General features: G+C 43.4%; 1 protein-coding gene across 1 annotated transcript in view; it reads left to right on the plus strand.

Moving 5' to 3' along the window:
* Nucleotides 1–15754, plus strand: part of Frmpd3 (FERM and PDZ domain containing 3) — a 70223-nt gene that overhangs the window by 15629 nt on the left and 38840 nt on the right. The window contains exons 4-7 of the mRNA XM_046420837.2: nucleotides 5163–5267; nucleotides 9172–9279; nucleotides 12073–12204; nucleotides 14114–14233. Coding sequence (XP_046276793.2) covers nucleotides 5163–5267; nucleotides 9172–9279; nucleotides 12073–12204; nucleotides 14114–14233 — 465 coding nt within the window. The remainder of the gene's footprint in view (nucleotides 1–5162; nucleotides 5268–9171; nucleotides 9280–12072; nucleotides 12205–14113; nucleotides 14234–15754) is intronic.

The following is a 15754-nucleotide window of genomic DNA, read 5'->3' on the forward strand; positions in this document are numbered from 1 at the left end:
TAAATTCATCCCTGAGGGAGAGGCAGGCTCTCTCTCCAATTCCTTATTCCACCTAGCTGCTGGCTTCATATTTGCTTCAAGGGGCTTGCAGTGGCCCCAGAGGTACTTAGCAATTCTACTCCTGTGTTTCAAGCCAAAATTCATTTTAGCCAGAAAGGGTGCCTGTTGCAAAATGAGACTCCCAGCTGCTTGGAGGAAAATAGGGTCAGTGAAGAGCTCAGATGTCCCAGCTTTAAGGCACTCAATTAACCTGTGCTTAATGGGTTAGGACATCTTCACCAATATAGATTCCTGGGCCCCACTCTCCCAGGGATTCTGCCTTTTTAAGTCTGATTTGGGCCTAGGCTTCTGTATTTTAACAAACACTCCCCAGTGATTCGATTCTTTGGGCAAGTTTTAGAAGCAGTGGATTAGCACATTACTAATAAGTTAGTGCAGGGGTCAGCAAACTTTTCATAAAGGGACATATGGTAAATATTTTTGACTTTTCAGACCAGTGGAGGTAACCCCAAAGCAACCTCAGTCAATATATAAGTGAAGGTCACAGCCTGCCATGTTCCAACTACAGCTTTCTTTACAAAAACAGATAGTTGGGCAAGTTTTGGCCCATGCAGTCCAGCCATTTGCTGGGACCTGAAGTGTTTGTCACCCTTCCCTGTTATCTCATTTGCATTTTGACCTGGGCTTTCCCGATTCTCAATATTTTAATTCAAAGGAGTGATCCTAGTATTAAGAATTTCAGGCTGCACAGCTGAGCTCTGACGATGCTTCAGGACAGGGAGACCTTTGGGAGCTGCCTTATGTCCCCCAGTAAGACAGGCCCCACCTGTGTGTCTAAGCATAAGGCTAGACATGACTCCGTGACATCTAGCAGAGACCGGCTGGCAATGTGTGAGTCACCATTAGCAATCGAGGCTGAAGACTGAGAATATGATGGTGTCTTAGAGACCAACAAGACAAGGGTCAATGAGGAATGAGGCATAAACAAGCTAAAAATAGCTCTGAAACAGACACCAGAAATGATTATAATCCCTGAAAATATTGGCAATTCCACTTCCTCCTTTGTGGTTTTGCTCCTGTAAATATCTGAATCTATCGTTTTATAGTGATTGAAACAAAACATCTCCAGGACAGAATTTAATTTAGGGTTTGGGGGAGGAAGAACAAAAATGCTGTTCCCCTCCACTGTGGGGGAATACATAAAAGGATACCAGTTGGGGTTCTTCATCTGTTCGAAATCATTAAATCAGACCAAGGTGCAACCAGAATCAGTGGATGAAAGATAAGGAATAGACTTCCAGCTTCAGCCTGCTGTGGGGAGACAAACACTAATCCAAGATTCAAGAACTCTGGGTTCTAGTTTCAGCTTTGCTCTTCAATTATTCTGGTACTTTGGATGAACCATACCTTCTTCCTAGGCCTCTGTTTCACATATAAAAATGAAGGGTAGGGTGCTGGGGCTGTAGCTCAGTAGTACAGTGCTTTTCCTCTACCACTGAAGATGAGGCCCTGGGTTTGATCCTCAGCACCACATAAAAATAAATAAATAAAATAAAGCCATTGTGTCCATCTACAACTAAAAAAAAAAAAATTAGATGAAGAGTGTACTGTACGACCCATTCAGGTCTCTAGAGATGCCTTGCTCCACACTATGCCATGGAGCCATCTGATGGCAGATGATCACAGAGAAGCGAGAGGGTGGCTGTCAGGTACAACAAAGATTCCACCCACCAATTGTCTGTGGCACCTTGGTGGGAAGTCAGGTGACTGTGGAGATGATGGAGTCAAACAGCACTGGCTAAGCAGAACTATAGATATTTCTGTCTTGCCCCTTCCCTTTACTTCTGCATCAGCCTGCAGCCCCCACCCCGGATTTGAGCACCCAGCTGTGCAACACACAAAGGCATTTATTGACTCCATGAACAATCGATACTGTAATCACTCTCTACAACCATCTCCAGCCCTGGATTTCATTGCGCTATATCATCAGCTGCCAACAAATTGCCTCCATGGCTCAGGATAAGTCTAAGACTCCTTTAGCTCAGCAGTTCTCAGTCTTAGCTGCACCTTGACATCATCAGAAGCTTTAAAAAATAATACTGATGCTTTGGCCTCAACCCCAGCTGTTTGTTTGTTTGTTTTGGTACTGGCGATTGAACCCAACAGTGTTTAACCACTGAGTGAGATCCCTAGCCCCTTTTTATTTTTTATTTTGACACAGGGCCTCACTAAGTTGCTGAGCTGCCTTTGACCTTGCAATCCTCCTGCCTGAGCCTCTTGAGTCACTGGGATTACAGGCATACACAACCAAGCAGCTCCCAGCCCTTTTTATTTTGAGACAGGGTATCACTAAGTTGCTTAGGGCCTTGCTCAATTTCTGAGGCTGGCCTCAAACTTGCAAACCTCCTGCCTCAGCCTCAGGGGTTGCTGGGATTACAGGTATGCGTTACTGTGCCTGGCCAACACCAGGACTTCTGATATAATTGGTCTGGGGTGGGACCTGGACCCTGGAAATTTTAAAAGTTCTAAGCATTTCTACTGTGCAGCCAGGACCAAGACTCACTGCTCAAGTTCCTGCTGGACTCAGGTAGAACAAGTGGCTTTTTGTAATCTGCCCTCTGTATGGAATGAGATTGCTGGTTTCGACCAGAGCTGGGCCAGAGGCCCATGACCAGATAAGGACCTTTGTTTCTGGTGTGTCTTTATCTTATGGCCCTGCCCTCCTATGGCAGATTTGGCAAATGAATCCCAACCACAGTGTAAATGGCATATAATAGCTTAATATATTGTCTTTCCAGCTGTCAGAGACCCTTGCAAGGGCCATAACAAAGAAATTCCTAATTGTAGGACTCACAGTGTCTCCATGGCAAGGCCCTTGGGGGAAGGGGTTTGAAGTGGCTCCAAACCTGATTTGCCCCTAGTCTTCATCACAGTAAATGGAAACCCCATTCTTCTATCCACCCCATGTCCACCCCATCAACATATGATCTTGGCTTAGTGTTCAAACTATATCCTGAAATAGCCCACTTTTCATCATCTCCATTATTAACCATCCCAGCCAAGCCGCCATCATATTTTAATTGTATTACAAATACAGTTACAGTATTGCAGTTTGACATGCCTAACTGGTCTTCCTACACTGTCACTGCCCACCCTTCCAAATACACACACTGTTTTCCACATGGAAGCCAGAGACATCTTTTAAAATGCACATCAGACACTGTCTGCTCAAAACTGGCCATTGGAGTGAAATCTGAAGTTCTCACCCGGGCTTACAAGACCCTATATGACCCAGCTCCCAGCTGCTTGTCTGAGCATGATCTCACTTATATGTGAGATCTGAAAACATCTCACTCATAGAAGCAGAGCAGACAGTGCTTACCAGATGCTGGGGCAAAAGGAGGCAACAGAGATGCTGTTCAAATACGAAGTATCAGGAGCTCTCTTCACATTGAAGATCTATTTGAGATCTATTGCACAGCAGGGTGACTAGTTAATAATAATGTATTATAGGCTTCAAAATTGCTAAAGTAACACCCCTACCACTCCCATCCTCTCTTACACATTCTCTTGTGTAGTTCATTACCGTGCTTTAGTTTTCTTCATATAGTAGCACCCCCCATCTGCAGGGAATATGTTCCAAGACTCTCCTCAGTGGATACCCAGAACAGTGAATAGTACTGAACTATAAATATACTATTTTCCTATACATCTATGATAAGCTAAATTTATAAATTAGGCATTGTACAAGGTTAACAACAATAACTAATTATAGAACAAGTGTAACAATATATTTATAACATGTGAATTATTCCTGGAATTTTCCATTTAGTATTTTCAAATTGAGTTTGACCATGGGGAACTGAAGTGGCAGAAATTGAAACTATGGATAAGGGGAGACTACTATAGTCCTTATTTGCTACCTTCAAGACACTGTTCTTCATCTGTCTGGCCCTGATGGAATGGACACTCCATAAGGCCAGGAAGTTTTTGTTGTTGTTGTTCAGCAGTGTCTGGGATACATACATAGTAGGACCTTCCTAAATTTGTCAAATGAATAAATGTCCATAAAGACATGAGGATGCCCTTCCACATGTGTCTCCTGGCTGCTAGATTGTCTGGGATCTAAAAATCACCTTGGTATTCATGGTGCATTGGTTCCTAGACCCCCCCACACCTCCCCACATGGATACCCAATCCTTGTGTGCTCAATTCCCTTATATAAAATTGCACAGTATTTTTATATAATCTACCCACATCCTCCTGTATACTTTAAATCATCTTTAGATTACTTATAATACCAAACACAATGTAAGTGTTTTATAAGTAGTTGTTATACTGTATTATTTAGGGAGTAAAGACAAGAAAAAGATCTGTAAATGTTCAGTATAAATGCATTTTTTTCAAATATTTTTGATCTGTGGTTGGTTGAATCCAAGGATGCAGAACCTGTGGATATGGAGGTCTGGCTGTAATTTCAAGTGTTTCTTGATCATACTTCCTGCTGAATTTTTGGGAGAGTTTTCTAGAACTACAGAACTTAGCTGATTCTTTGAGCATTTCTTACAAAATTGGATAAACAAAATGGTAGAACCCAGAAGTAGAAATCCAGGAGACCTGGGTTAAATCTCTCATATCTCTATTCCTGAGTAGTGTGGAAACTAGATGAGTCATTTTGGAGTGCTGAATCTCCTTTCTCCCATATCTAAAAAATATTTGTTATGCGCCTCCTTCCTAGGGGCAGGGCATAGCTGTGAAATGAATATGATCATTTCTGTAACTCCTTTGGGAAGTTTGTATTCAGATGTAATAAAATCCACCATTTAGGCATATCCCATATTAAGGAAACCAAATATATAAAAATTCAATATATGTTATTACTAAAGAATTTTTGCAAACTCCCCTAGGCTTAGAGCATTAATAATGGGATTCAATTTACCCAAATTTGGATTCATGCTCAGCTTTTGCACCACGCACCAATCACATAGAGAGATGATCCTGAGCAGATTCCTTGCACCTAGTAGGTAATCAATACTTATTTATTGATTTCATGATCAGTAAGGCAAAGTGCAACTGTACTAAAACATCTTAACTATGATGTGACAAAGTCAAGTTTCTCTCAGGGATGGAGAACTTACCAGCTCTCTGTGTTATTTTTCCAGTCCCCTAAATCTGCCTTCATCAGTGCTGCGAAGAAGGCCAAGCTGAGGTCCAATCCTGTGAAGGTCCGATTTTCTGAGCAGGTGGCAGTTGGAGAAATAGACGCAGTAAGTATAGTCTCAACTCCCTATTCTCAGCCCTTGGCCAGAATCATCTTGGCTGTCAAAGTCTCGCTCTGGGGCTCCTCTCAGTGGATGGCATTCAGAAGGATCCTGGTGCTGTGAGTGAGTGGATAGTGAGTGGAAAGAAGTGTGTAGCATCCAGAGAGGCCCTAGGCATTGGAGAAGAATCATATTGATTCACTCAGGATGCTCTTGGTGCTCAGAGAAATTTCTGTCCCTAGTACAATAGCTTTCACTCAGAGCAAGTGCTCCATAAACATCTTTTGGCTACTTGATAGAAGCAGGAAGGAAGTAATGATTTTCTGAAGATCCAGAGAACAAGCAGCTGGTGAAATTGAGCTCTCTTCACATTGAAGTGCTCCTGCAACTCCACATCTTAACTGGAGAAGACTGTGGTGATGGGCAAATCTGCCAAGGGGAAATAATTCAGGCTCTTCTTAAATCACGAGGTTTTTATTAGGCACTTGCTGTGTTCCCAGCCCCACAAGGGATGCAAAGTAAATAACTGTTCCCTGCCACTGGATACCTCTCAGTAGTGTTGCGGGACAAGCAACTCAGTTGAGACAATAGAGAACCCATTGCTGGGCAGTAGCATATTGAAAAGAGTAATATTTGACAGCCCATGCCATGCAGCTGCCGATCTGGGGGGTACTGGCCAGCCCACAGTGTTTCTCACTGCATTGTGATGTTTACAGGCAGTCAGCTGTCTGCTTCAGATGAGAAGAGGTGAATGGAGAGCAAAAAGATGTGTGTCCAGCCATCATGGATCCCGGCCAAAGTCCCCTAGGAATCTGTGGAAGTTGGTGATATCCCAGTGGATAGGGATAACTGGAGCTAGCAGGCTCTTGTATGCTTTTGTAGGCAGTGACAGGCTGAGCTGTCAGGGGCCCTTAGCATTTATGTACTGAGGCACAGCTGCAATTGTTGAGAGAAGACAGCAAGCCCAGAACAAGCAGGAAAATAGGAGAATGCCAGGCGCTTCTATAAAGCCACTCAGAAGAAAGGATAGAGGACACAGTTGTCTTCCATCTCCATTTCCCTGATACTCATCTCCAAACCTAGCACGTGCCCTCCTCTATCCCTGTATGAAAAAGGCTGGAAAAAACAACAGACCCCACTGGCAAGCTATTTGAAAATTGGTAGATGAGATCCATCTCAATCTTGGAAGAAAAGATTGAAGAGTAACAGGAGTTGGTTCACAGAGAGAAGAGGGAGAAGGGGGAGCTCCTGCAGATAGGGTGAAGCAGATCCTGAGTTCCAAGTCACCAAGGGGACATGTGTGTCTTGAATCCTTGGATACCCCAAGGACATATGACTTGAATCTGGAAAGTATGGACTATCCCTTGTCAACATTACAGAGGAATCAACTGAGGCCAGGACACCTAGTACAGAACTCCCTCAAAGATCTCCCTTCTCCTCCTTTTCTCTTCCTTCTCTCTTTTCCCTTCCTCTTTCCCTTCTCCACTGTCTTTCCTCCACTATGACTCCCTTCTCCATACCTCCCAGGTAGGCCACAGGCAGAATCAAGACCTCACTCCAGCGCAACCTGAATGCACAGTAGTAGCTACAACCAATCCAGAGTTAATTCTCTTTCTCCTGGACAGGCCACCAAGTGTGGTTTGAGACTCCTATCTGGAGAGGGACACACATCAGTCTTCTAGTTCTCTCTATGTTCAGGAAATCATGTAAAGTCATAACAATGCCCACTGCACCACTGCCACTGGTGTGGACCATAGCAGCCTGTTGGGACCTGGGTGAGTCCAAGTCCAGGTGACTCCGGGCTGTCCTATCATCCCTTTCCCCTTGTGTTCCAAGGCTTTATTAAGCAGCCAGAGCAAAAATAAATCCTGTGGGCGTTTCTTGTCAACTCTATTTTTAAGCAAAATCAATTAAGTAATTATCTGAGTCCAACCCAGTGTGCTAAATAAAACCTGCCACCGCTGAGCGTCTTCAGCCTGGGGCTCCGGGGCCTCTGGGCTTGGCAGGAGAGAGTCATCTCAGGATCTGGGAGTCACACTTTTCCAACTTTATATCCCATCACTGCCCACCTTGGCTTGACCCCAGACACACTTGACTCTTTGACTCCCACCACTGCCAGCCAGTACTCCAAGTCCAGAGAACTTATTTATTTCTGTGGAAATGCTTTGTGACCAATCACTGTTCTCATCTGCTTTCTCTAATAATCCACATCTACCATCTCCTTGAGAATCAAAACCCAATGCAGCTTATCTAGGAAACCTTAACCATATTATGCTATTGGTTTGGTTTGGTTTCATAAGGTATATGAATGTTGGGTCACTATAACAATAGTGTAAGGCTGGACTCAAGTCTTCCATTTTTGCTGTCACCATCCTGGGGATTTAGCATAGGGATGATAGAGAGGAGAGGCTTAGTGAATGCCCTCTGAATCAAGAAGTCTGGCCATCTATTCAGCCTGTGAGTTTCTATAGAAAACTGATGATGCTGGCCCAGAGAAATGGTTGGATCCTCTTGATGAGTCTAATTATTCAAGTAAGCACCTACTGCTCATTCATTTAGCAGCCATTTGTTAAGAACCAAGTGTGTGTCAGGAACCCAGTTCAGTGTTGGAATTACAAAGATGAACAGACATGGTCATTGTACTCTGAGTTTACTGTTTGATTATGAAAGACAAATAGTCTTCAAAAATATGAGCACTTATTGGACTGGGGATGTGGCTCAGAGGTAAAGAATTTGCTTAGCATATGCAAGGCCATGGGTTCAATCCCTAGCACCACCACACACAAAAAATGAGCACTTATGGAATGATTGAATCAACTCCTAGCCTACTTCTAATTTCATATATATATATATATATTTGAATATACATACATATATTATGGTACATGTGGATTATTAGAGAAACCATGTGTGTGAGTGTGTGTGTGTGTGTGCAGACACTGAGAAAGGTGTGTATAGGTTGCTATAGGAACATATGGGGAGACAAGGTTCAAGTATATGATGATATTGGACCAAGTCTTTACAGAATACATATTTAAGGTGGGTTTTGAAGGATGAATAGGAGTTTGCCAAGAAGGAAAAGAGGAAAGCAGAATGAATAGCTTTTATTTAATGAATTTTTATTGAGAAATTAGCATGCACCACTCTATAAATAAAGAAAACACTGGACCAGGAAAACTGTCACTATTTAGTTATCAGGTGTTTGAAAAGGGGCCTTGCCAGTGGTTCTTATCAACATCAGTACTGCCCACCCTCCAAGAGCTTTGGAACCATATGGGGATGTTTTGTATCATCCCACTGACTTTTCATGCTATTGTCATTTCGTGTCTCAAGGTCAGAGTTGCTGAGTATCCTGTAGGAAGCAAGATAGTCCCTGAAGGACAAAGAATTATTAGAGATGAAGATATCAAGAATGGTAAGACATGACTCCAGAGAGGTAGGCAGGGGCCAGGTTAGAGAGGGATAAGGATGCCATACAAGGGCAGAAACAGTAGAGAAAAGGCACAGACTGAGAAGCGGTCTTGGCTTGTGAAGGACCTGGTGGAAATGGAGGTATAGGAGATAAGCTGAGGTGAGTGAGCTGGGCTCCAAAGGAAGCCTTCAGATTGTATACAGTGGTCTCAAATGGGCCAAGCACTGCCCAAAGCCGCCACACTTTGAATCACAGGAGAATGCAAGTGCACTGTGATGTCATATGAGAAATGGACTTTTGATATTTTCCAATGTCTTTAGGGAATTTGGCTCTGTCTCCACATAACATTATTGTTGATCTTTTTTCTCTGTCTCTGCCCTGCCGTCCCTTTGACTCTCTGTCTCCTTAACCTTCTGTCCCTTCCTTTCCATACCCTTCTCTGGCTTCCCCCTCATTGTAAATGAGCCTTCTCCTTGACTTTTCCTTGCCTGTTCATAGAAAATGATGAAGAAGGAAGCTCTCCTCCTCATCCCCAACGTCCTGAAGGTTTTCTTAGAGAACGGGCAGATCAAGTCATTCACATTTGATGGCCGGACCACTGTTAAGGTACCTTCAGAGTCTCCTCTCCTGGGTCAACATTGCCCTCTGCAGAGGACACACAGCTGTTTGTCTCGCATTCCTCTGAGACTGCACATGCTGCTACTGCTGGAGCAAGGTGGCCTTTGAGCTCCCGGTGCTTATGAACACAAAGCTGCAAAAATGCATAGTCTTCAGATATGGCTGATGGCAGAAATTTGCATGCTCAATTGTGGACTATAATTGTCAAAATGTGTGTGGGCACATGGGTACGCAACTGCTTGTCACCTGCTTTATGTTCATGTAACACAGGGTCATTCAGGACTCTTAGGAACTAAGGAATGTGAAGATCATTAAGCCATTTATAAAGCAAAAACAATTTATATTGATACAATAACACCTACACAAGTTTACACACAGAAATAAACAAATGAAGTCTCTTGGGAAATTAGCTGAGCCATGCTTTGCTTTTTAAATAACAACCACATCTTAAGCACCAAACCAAGATTTAAAAAGTCTGGCCACAACTGCTTTGGCTTTTTTTTTCCAGTTCTAGGGATCAAATCCAGGGCCTTGCATATGCTAGACAAGCACACTACCACTGAGCTACACCCTCAGTCCTGGCTGTTATTTACACAGGAAGAGCAATTAATAAAACTGTGATTGTTAACAGATCAGCCAGGTATCGGAAAGTCCTACTGATTCTCTTAGTGCCTAGGAGTATAAGCCATGATATGATTTGCCCCAAGGTTCACTCTACTATAGGACAGAAATATCTGTTCTGCTTCTTCCAGACTATTTCCAGAAAGAAAATATCATCCCCAGAATTAATATTTTAATGCAATCAATGCTGCCCAAACTGCTGGGTAGCTAATAGCACCTACCCAGAAAACCTGCTTTGACCCATAGGTAACCTATGGTTCCCACACTGGGGCCAAGACAACCCTATAAATATAAAAGCCCCTGGGCTAGTAAATGTTTGCAAAAAAGAGATAACAGATGCCTGGAATGGGCCTTGCCAGTAGTTTTCCAGCAGGGTAAGAACTATACATTCCTAGAAAGCTTTTGGAAATGTCCAAGGGAGTTTTGTATTATCCCAATGATTTGTCATGCCACTAGTGTTTAGTGTCTGAAGGTCAGAGACATTAAATGTTCTGCAGGGGGAGGGGATAGTCCATGAATGATCAAGAAGTGTGCTTCTCAAAGTTCCAGTAGCATCTTGGGTACAATTTATAGTACTTAATCCATGTTAATTGAATCAAAGCTTTCTTTGGAAGGCTTAGGCCTAGGCAGGTCCCCCAGAGAATTAGGATCAAAATGTACTCCTTAGGGAGTCATGGAATGGTCTCTTAGCTCTTGAAGGTCTCAGGATATGGGAGGGACCAGTGAAACAGAACTAATTAGGCCAACCCTGGGTATCTGAATGTCCACTCCTCCAGATGTGGATATCTTATTGTGTCAAAATATTCCCTGGTGTTTGTTCATAGGTTGCTATGCACATTGTAGCTTGTCTCCACAGTGGAGTGTTTACCCCCTCTCTTTTCCCTTGGAGGCTTCTCAGAGTATTCTTCCCCCAGCATGTCACTGCTACCATGGCTTCTCCATAGCCCCAGCCTTCCAGGACAGCAGTGTTCTCCTCACTTGCAGTCTCACTCTGACTTCAGTAAGGGTGCACTGGCTATTCATTGGAACTTTGACAGGCTGCCAAGCCACTTGTCCCAGAGAGGTACCTGGGTGAATTGACAGCCTGGCACAGGGACTATTACACTTGTAACACCAGTTGGCAATTGCTGGCTTGGCTGTCCACAATCCCAGTGCAGCTGAACTGCAAAGAAAACCTCATCTGTCCCTGCCAGAGCTCCAGCAACACTGGTGCCTCTGTGACTACTTGGATAATACAAAGAGATCCTCTCAAGTACCCACCAATTTCCAGCCTACTATTTAAATGGCTGAACGCCTTTCTGTGTTCATTGAAGGGCTTGTTTGGCAGTGCTGGCTGTCAGGTAGCTTTGCATTCCCAAGCCTGCTTCTTTCCAGCCTTTGGGGGCTGAGAGATGCTGAACACACACACTGGAACCCAGCGGATATGCTGAAGTCACAACAAATAGATGGCAGAAGTCTCCAAACTGACATTTGGACAGCCCCCACCAATATGTTTCCAGACGCCCTAGTATTAAAAGTAGGGCAGCAGAGCAGACGGAGCCCAGAAGTAGTCAGATTTATGACTGTAAACCAGACACATGACATAGTTCCTCTGCATGGACACGTTTTTCAAGTTGCTAAATTGATTGTCTCTAAAAGCCAGCAATGGTCAAAAATGAACATTTTGCCAGTAACTGAAGTCATTTGAATTAGATTATGAATCTGGAAATAGTATACTTTTTAATTATAGAAATGTAGCTTTTGCTAATTCCTAAAGGAAAGAGCTGACACACAAACTCGAGTGGGCATTCTGACTTATAAGAGATAAGGGGAGAACCAACACAGTGCCTGGCACTCAGGGAATAGTTTGTCAAATGTAAGGAGAAAGGGAGGAAGGAAGGGAGGGAGGGAGAGATGGACATGACCTTCTTTTGCCATATGCATCACCTGGGGAGTTTCTGGAATGCCTGCCTCCATCCCTTGTACCTGTGGTGTTCTCCAGGGCCCAGGCCACTGGGCAGCCTTCATGGAGCCCAGTACCTGGGCCACAATAAAGGCTAGTGTCTGTCTCAGCCTTCTACATGGGACTACTGTGCTTGGCTTTCAATCCCCTCCTCACATGATTGTGAGTCAATTAAAGCCAAAAAAGATCACCCTCTCAAGGCTCTTTTTCTTCCACAGGATGTGATGGTGACATTACAGGACCGCCTCTCTCTGAGGTACATTGAGCACTTTGCTCTTGTTCTTGAATATGCTGGGCCAGAACAGAATCACAAGTTCCTGCTTCTTCAAGACAAGCAGCCCCTGGCTTATGTAAGTAACTTCTTTATCTTGGCCCAGTAGCTTTGTATGTGGCCTGTACTAGAGAAGAGGACCCAAGGCACTCCCTCCCTAGAAGATTTGTAATGATATGCTCAGCCAGCTCCCAGAAGACAATTTCATACCTAAGTTTGTTACTACCCATCACAGAGGGCCTTTGGGCAATGCCCTTTGTGACCTAAGGAAAGCTCATTAGTCTTGGTCTCCAGGGAGAAGAGTGATTCTCTGCATGGCACCCAGAATGCTGAACTGACAAATAGTTTTTTGTCTCCCAGAAAGCCCACCTGTTAAATTTTTCTCCTTCCTGAAGAGAAATTGGCCTTTCAGATGAGGCTGTGATATAGAAAAGTCAGGAAATGGAATCAAGTGAGAGTTGGGAATTGGCTGAGTAGAGCCAAGAATGGACACCCTGACATCTATATTATCTTCCAAGATAGAGTAGGAAAAAGTGATCTTCCTGGCCCACACCATTTGGAAAAAAAGGCTGAAGAAATCTAGGACTCTGGGTGGGATTTTACCAATATGAAGCACCAAGAATTATCAGAGTAGCAAACAGATTTCCCAAGTAGGATAAGAAAGAATTGGAGAAGGACAATTGGGAAAAAATTCTACTCCATGGCTAAGAGCCTACATGGAAGCCAAACGGAAACCAAAATCACACACACACACACACACACACACACACACAAATGAGTTCTTGGAAAGAAAAATTCTTCAAGCTCAGCTGTCAGCCAGATACAAACAAGAGCCTCAGCAGTAGGAAAGACAAGGCCATGGGTAAGTGCTTGGAGGAGGTTTAAGAGCCCCTCCCCAAGCAGCCCTTTGAATACAACGAGACTTTAAAAGAAGTTTCAAACTTTTTATTATGAAAAATTTCAAACACAAAAGTAGAAGGAATATAGTATTGTGAACTCTATTAGCCATCCCCAGCTTCAACCATTAACAGTATATTTGGAGGTATAGTGTTTCATCTATACCTCCAAATAGGTATAGATGTATTCAATTTGATTTGGCCTCTAATTGGCAACTGTTACTGTGCTTGAAGCTGAGACCCTGTGCAAGAAAAGAGTCTGAGAAGTTCTCAAGAGCCCTCTCTTCCTACCTAGTGTTTAAGCACTTAGACCTGATTGTTGATAAAGTCCATGTCTTAAATAAATGATTTTACACGCGATCTTAGCCCAAAGGCTGAGAAGCAATAGATAAGTGATTTTAAAATAGCAGTCACTTTGGGTCAGAAGGGCAGAAAAGACCTTGCTCTACTTTCCTCTAAGGGTACAATAGTACTGCTTTATCCACAGGGGATATATTCCAAGACCCCCCCAAGTGGATGCCATAGATAGTACTGAACCATACATGTACTGTTTTTTTTCCTATACATAGAGACCTATGATAAAGTTTAATTTATAAACTAAGTACAGTAAGATATTAAAAACAATAATAAGCTGGGTACAGTGGCACATGCCTATAATCCCAGCAATTGGGGAGGCTGAAGCAGGAGAATCGCAAGTTCAAAACTAGCCTCAACAACTTAGGCCCTAAGCAACTTAGTGAGATCCTGACTCAAACAAGGAAAAGGGCTGGGGATTTGGCTCAATGGTTAAATTGCATAGGGCTCAATTCCTACTGCCCCAAATAAATAAATAAATAAATAATATACATGAATTGTTTATTTCTGGAAATTCCCATTTAATATTCTCAGACTACAGTTGACCATGTCTAACTGAATATGGGGAAAGCAAAACCTTGGACAAGGTTTACTGAATGTGAATCTGCCAGGTAGGAGACAGAGTGGGAACAACAGCCTAACTCTGCCCTAAGCCGCACTTGAAGGAGCCACCAAACTGACTGACCACTACTCGAGCATTGTAGATCCTTACTTTCACCTCTCACCCCTGGGATTTAGGTGGTACAGAGGACACACTATCATGGAATGAAATGCCTGTTCCGAATAAGCTTCTTTCCCAAAGACCCCGTGGAGCTGCTGCGTCGGGATCCTGCTGCTTTCGAGTACCTTTACATCCAGGTAGAATCTGGCTTGGGGATACAGACAAACAGCTAGTAGACAAACAAGCAGGCAGGCTGTTCTGCCATCACAGTGAAATCACTATGTAAGTTTTTTCAACCTCCATGTAGTTCTGAGGGCCCTTTTCTTTCCTGCTACCATTGTATTCCATTGCTAAGTTGACTGGCCTGGTGACCTGAGCTGCCTGTGACTCAATGTCCTGTCTTTTTGACCATGCAACTCATTGGTTTTCAGGAACAATCAACCCAAATAACTCTGGCTCCTTCACAGGATCCCAAGGTCTAACAAGCACATTGGGTTGCAGGGGTCCTCAGCCTCCAATACCATGCTCTGATAAGGAGATGATTCCCAACTCACTTCACCCGAAAACATTCAGTGCTTACTCTATTCCAGGCCCTACCCTAGGTATTGGCGATCAAAGATGACAAAAGAACTATCTTGGCTCCTTTAAGCTAGTCTGTGTGTAAATAAATATGACAGTGGTGGGGTTTACTGTCAATGAGGGCACCCAGGAAGCAGTTTGCCAACTGCACATGGGAGAGATAGTGAAGGCTTCACAAGGAAGTGACAAACACATGCTCCTTGCAATGAGATAAATGGAAGTTTGCTGTGTAGAGATACAGAGTAGAGGGAACATATTCTAAGCAAAGGACTTTGCTTTTACAAGAGCATGGGGGCACTAAATAGCATGGTACAATGAGAGAACTGAGTGATTTTATTATAGCTGCAATACAGGATGTAATGTACGGAGCAGTAGGAAATGAAGTGGGAGAGAGAGGAAGCAGACAGTGAAGGGCTTGGCAGGCCATGGCAAGCGTAGGCTTTATGATGGAGGCTTGGCAGTGATTCTCAAAGTGTGGTCCCAAAGGCAGCAGCGTCAGCATCAACTGGGACCTTGTTAGAGATGGAAATTCTTGGGGCCCAGACCAATCCTATTGAGCCAGAAACTTGGAGTTAGAAATAAGTGATCTGCTTTAACAAGCCCTCCATGGAATTCTGATATCCAAAGGAGTTTGGGAATTACTGCTTAAGGACAGTGGTTCTTAACCCTAACTGCACATTAGAATTATCTGGAAAGTTTTGGAAAAAAATGCTCTCTGCCCCACAGTGTCAAAGCAGGAAATATATAGGTGCTCTCAAAGTTAATATTCTCCTTTCCTATCAGACAAGAGACCCACTCTCCCTGCTTTTTTTCTGCCTTTGGCTGATTGTTCATTTTCTTATTAAAATTCACACATTTCAAGACCATAAAAATGTCCTGTGCCACCCTCAAGACTGATTAAATCAAGACCTATGAGCTGACTCCCAGACATTGCTATTTTTAAAATTCTTCAGGTGATTCTAATATGCAATCTAGATAAAGAAATTCTGTGGAGGCACAGAAATGGTGAAAGGAGAATAGCTTGGTCAGATGAGCAATTTCAAAAAGATCACACAGTGCCAAGGAAATTCACCAGCTAGAGAACCATGGCAGTTATCCAGAGAAGAAATGATGAGGGCCAGAATCAGAACTATGATAGA

The sequence above is a fragment of the Marmota monax genome, unplaced genomic scaffold, assembly GCF_021218885.2.
Source record: "Marmota monax isolate L192 unplaced genomic scaffold, Marmota_monax_Labrador192_F-V1.1 WCK01_AAM20220418_F8-fsc00050, whole genome shotgun sequence".
Taxonomy (NCBI): domain Eukaryota; kingdom Metazoa; phylum Chordata; class Mammalia; order Rodentia; family Sciuridae; genus Marmota; species Marmota monax.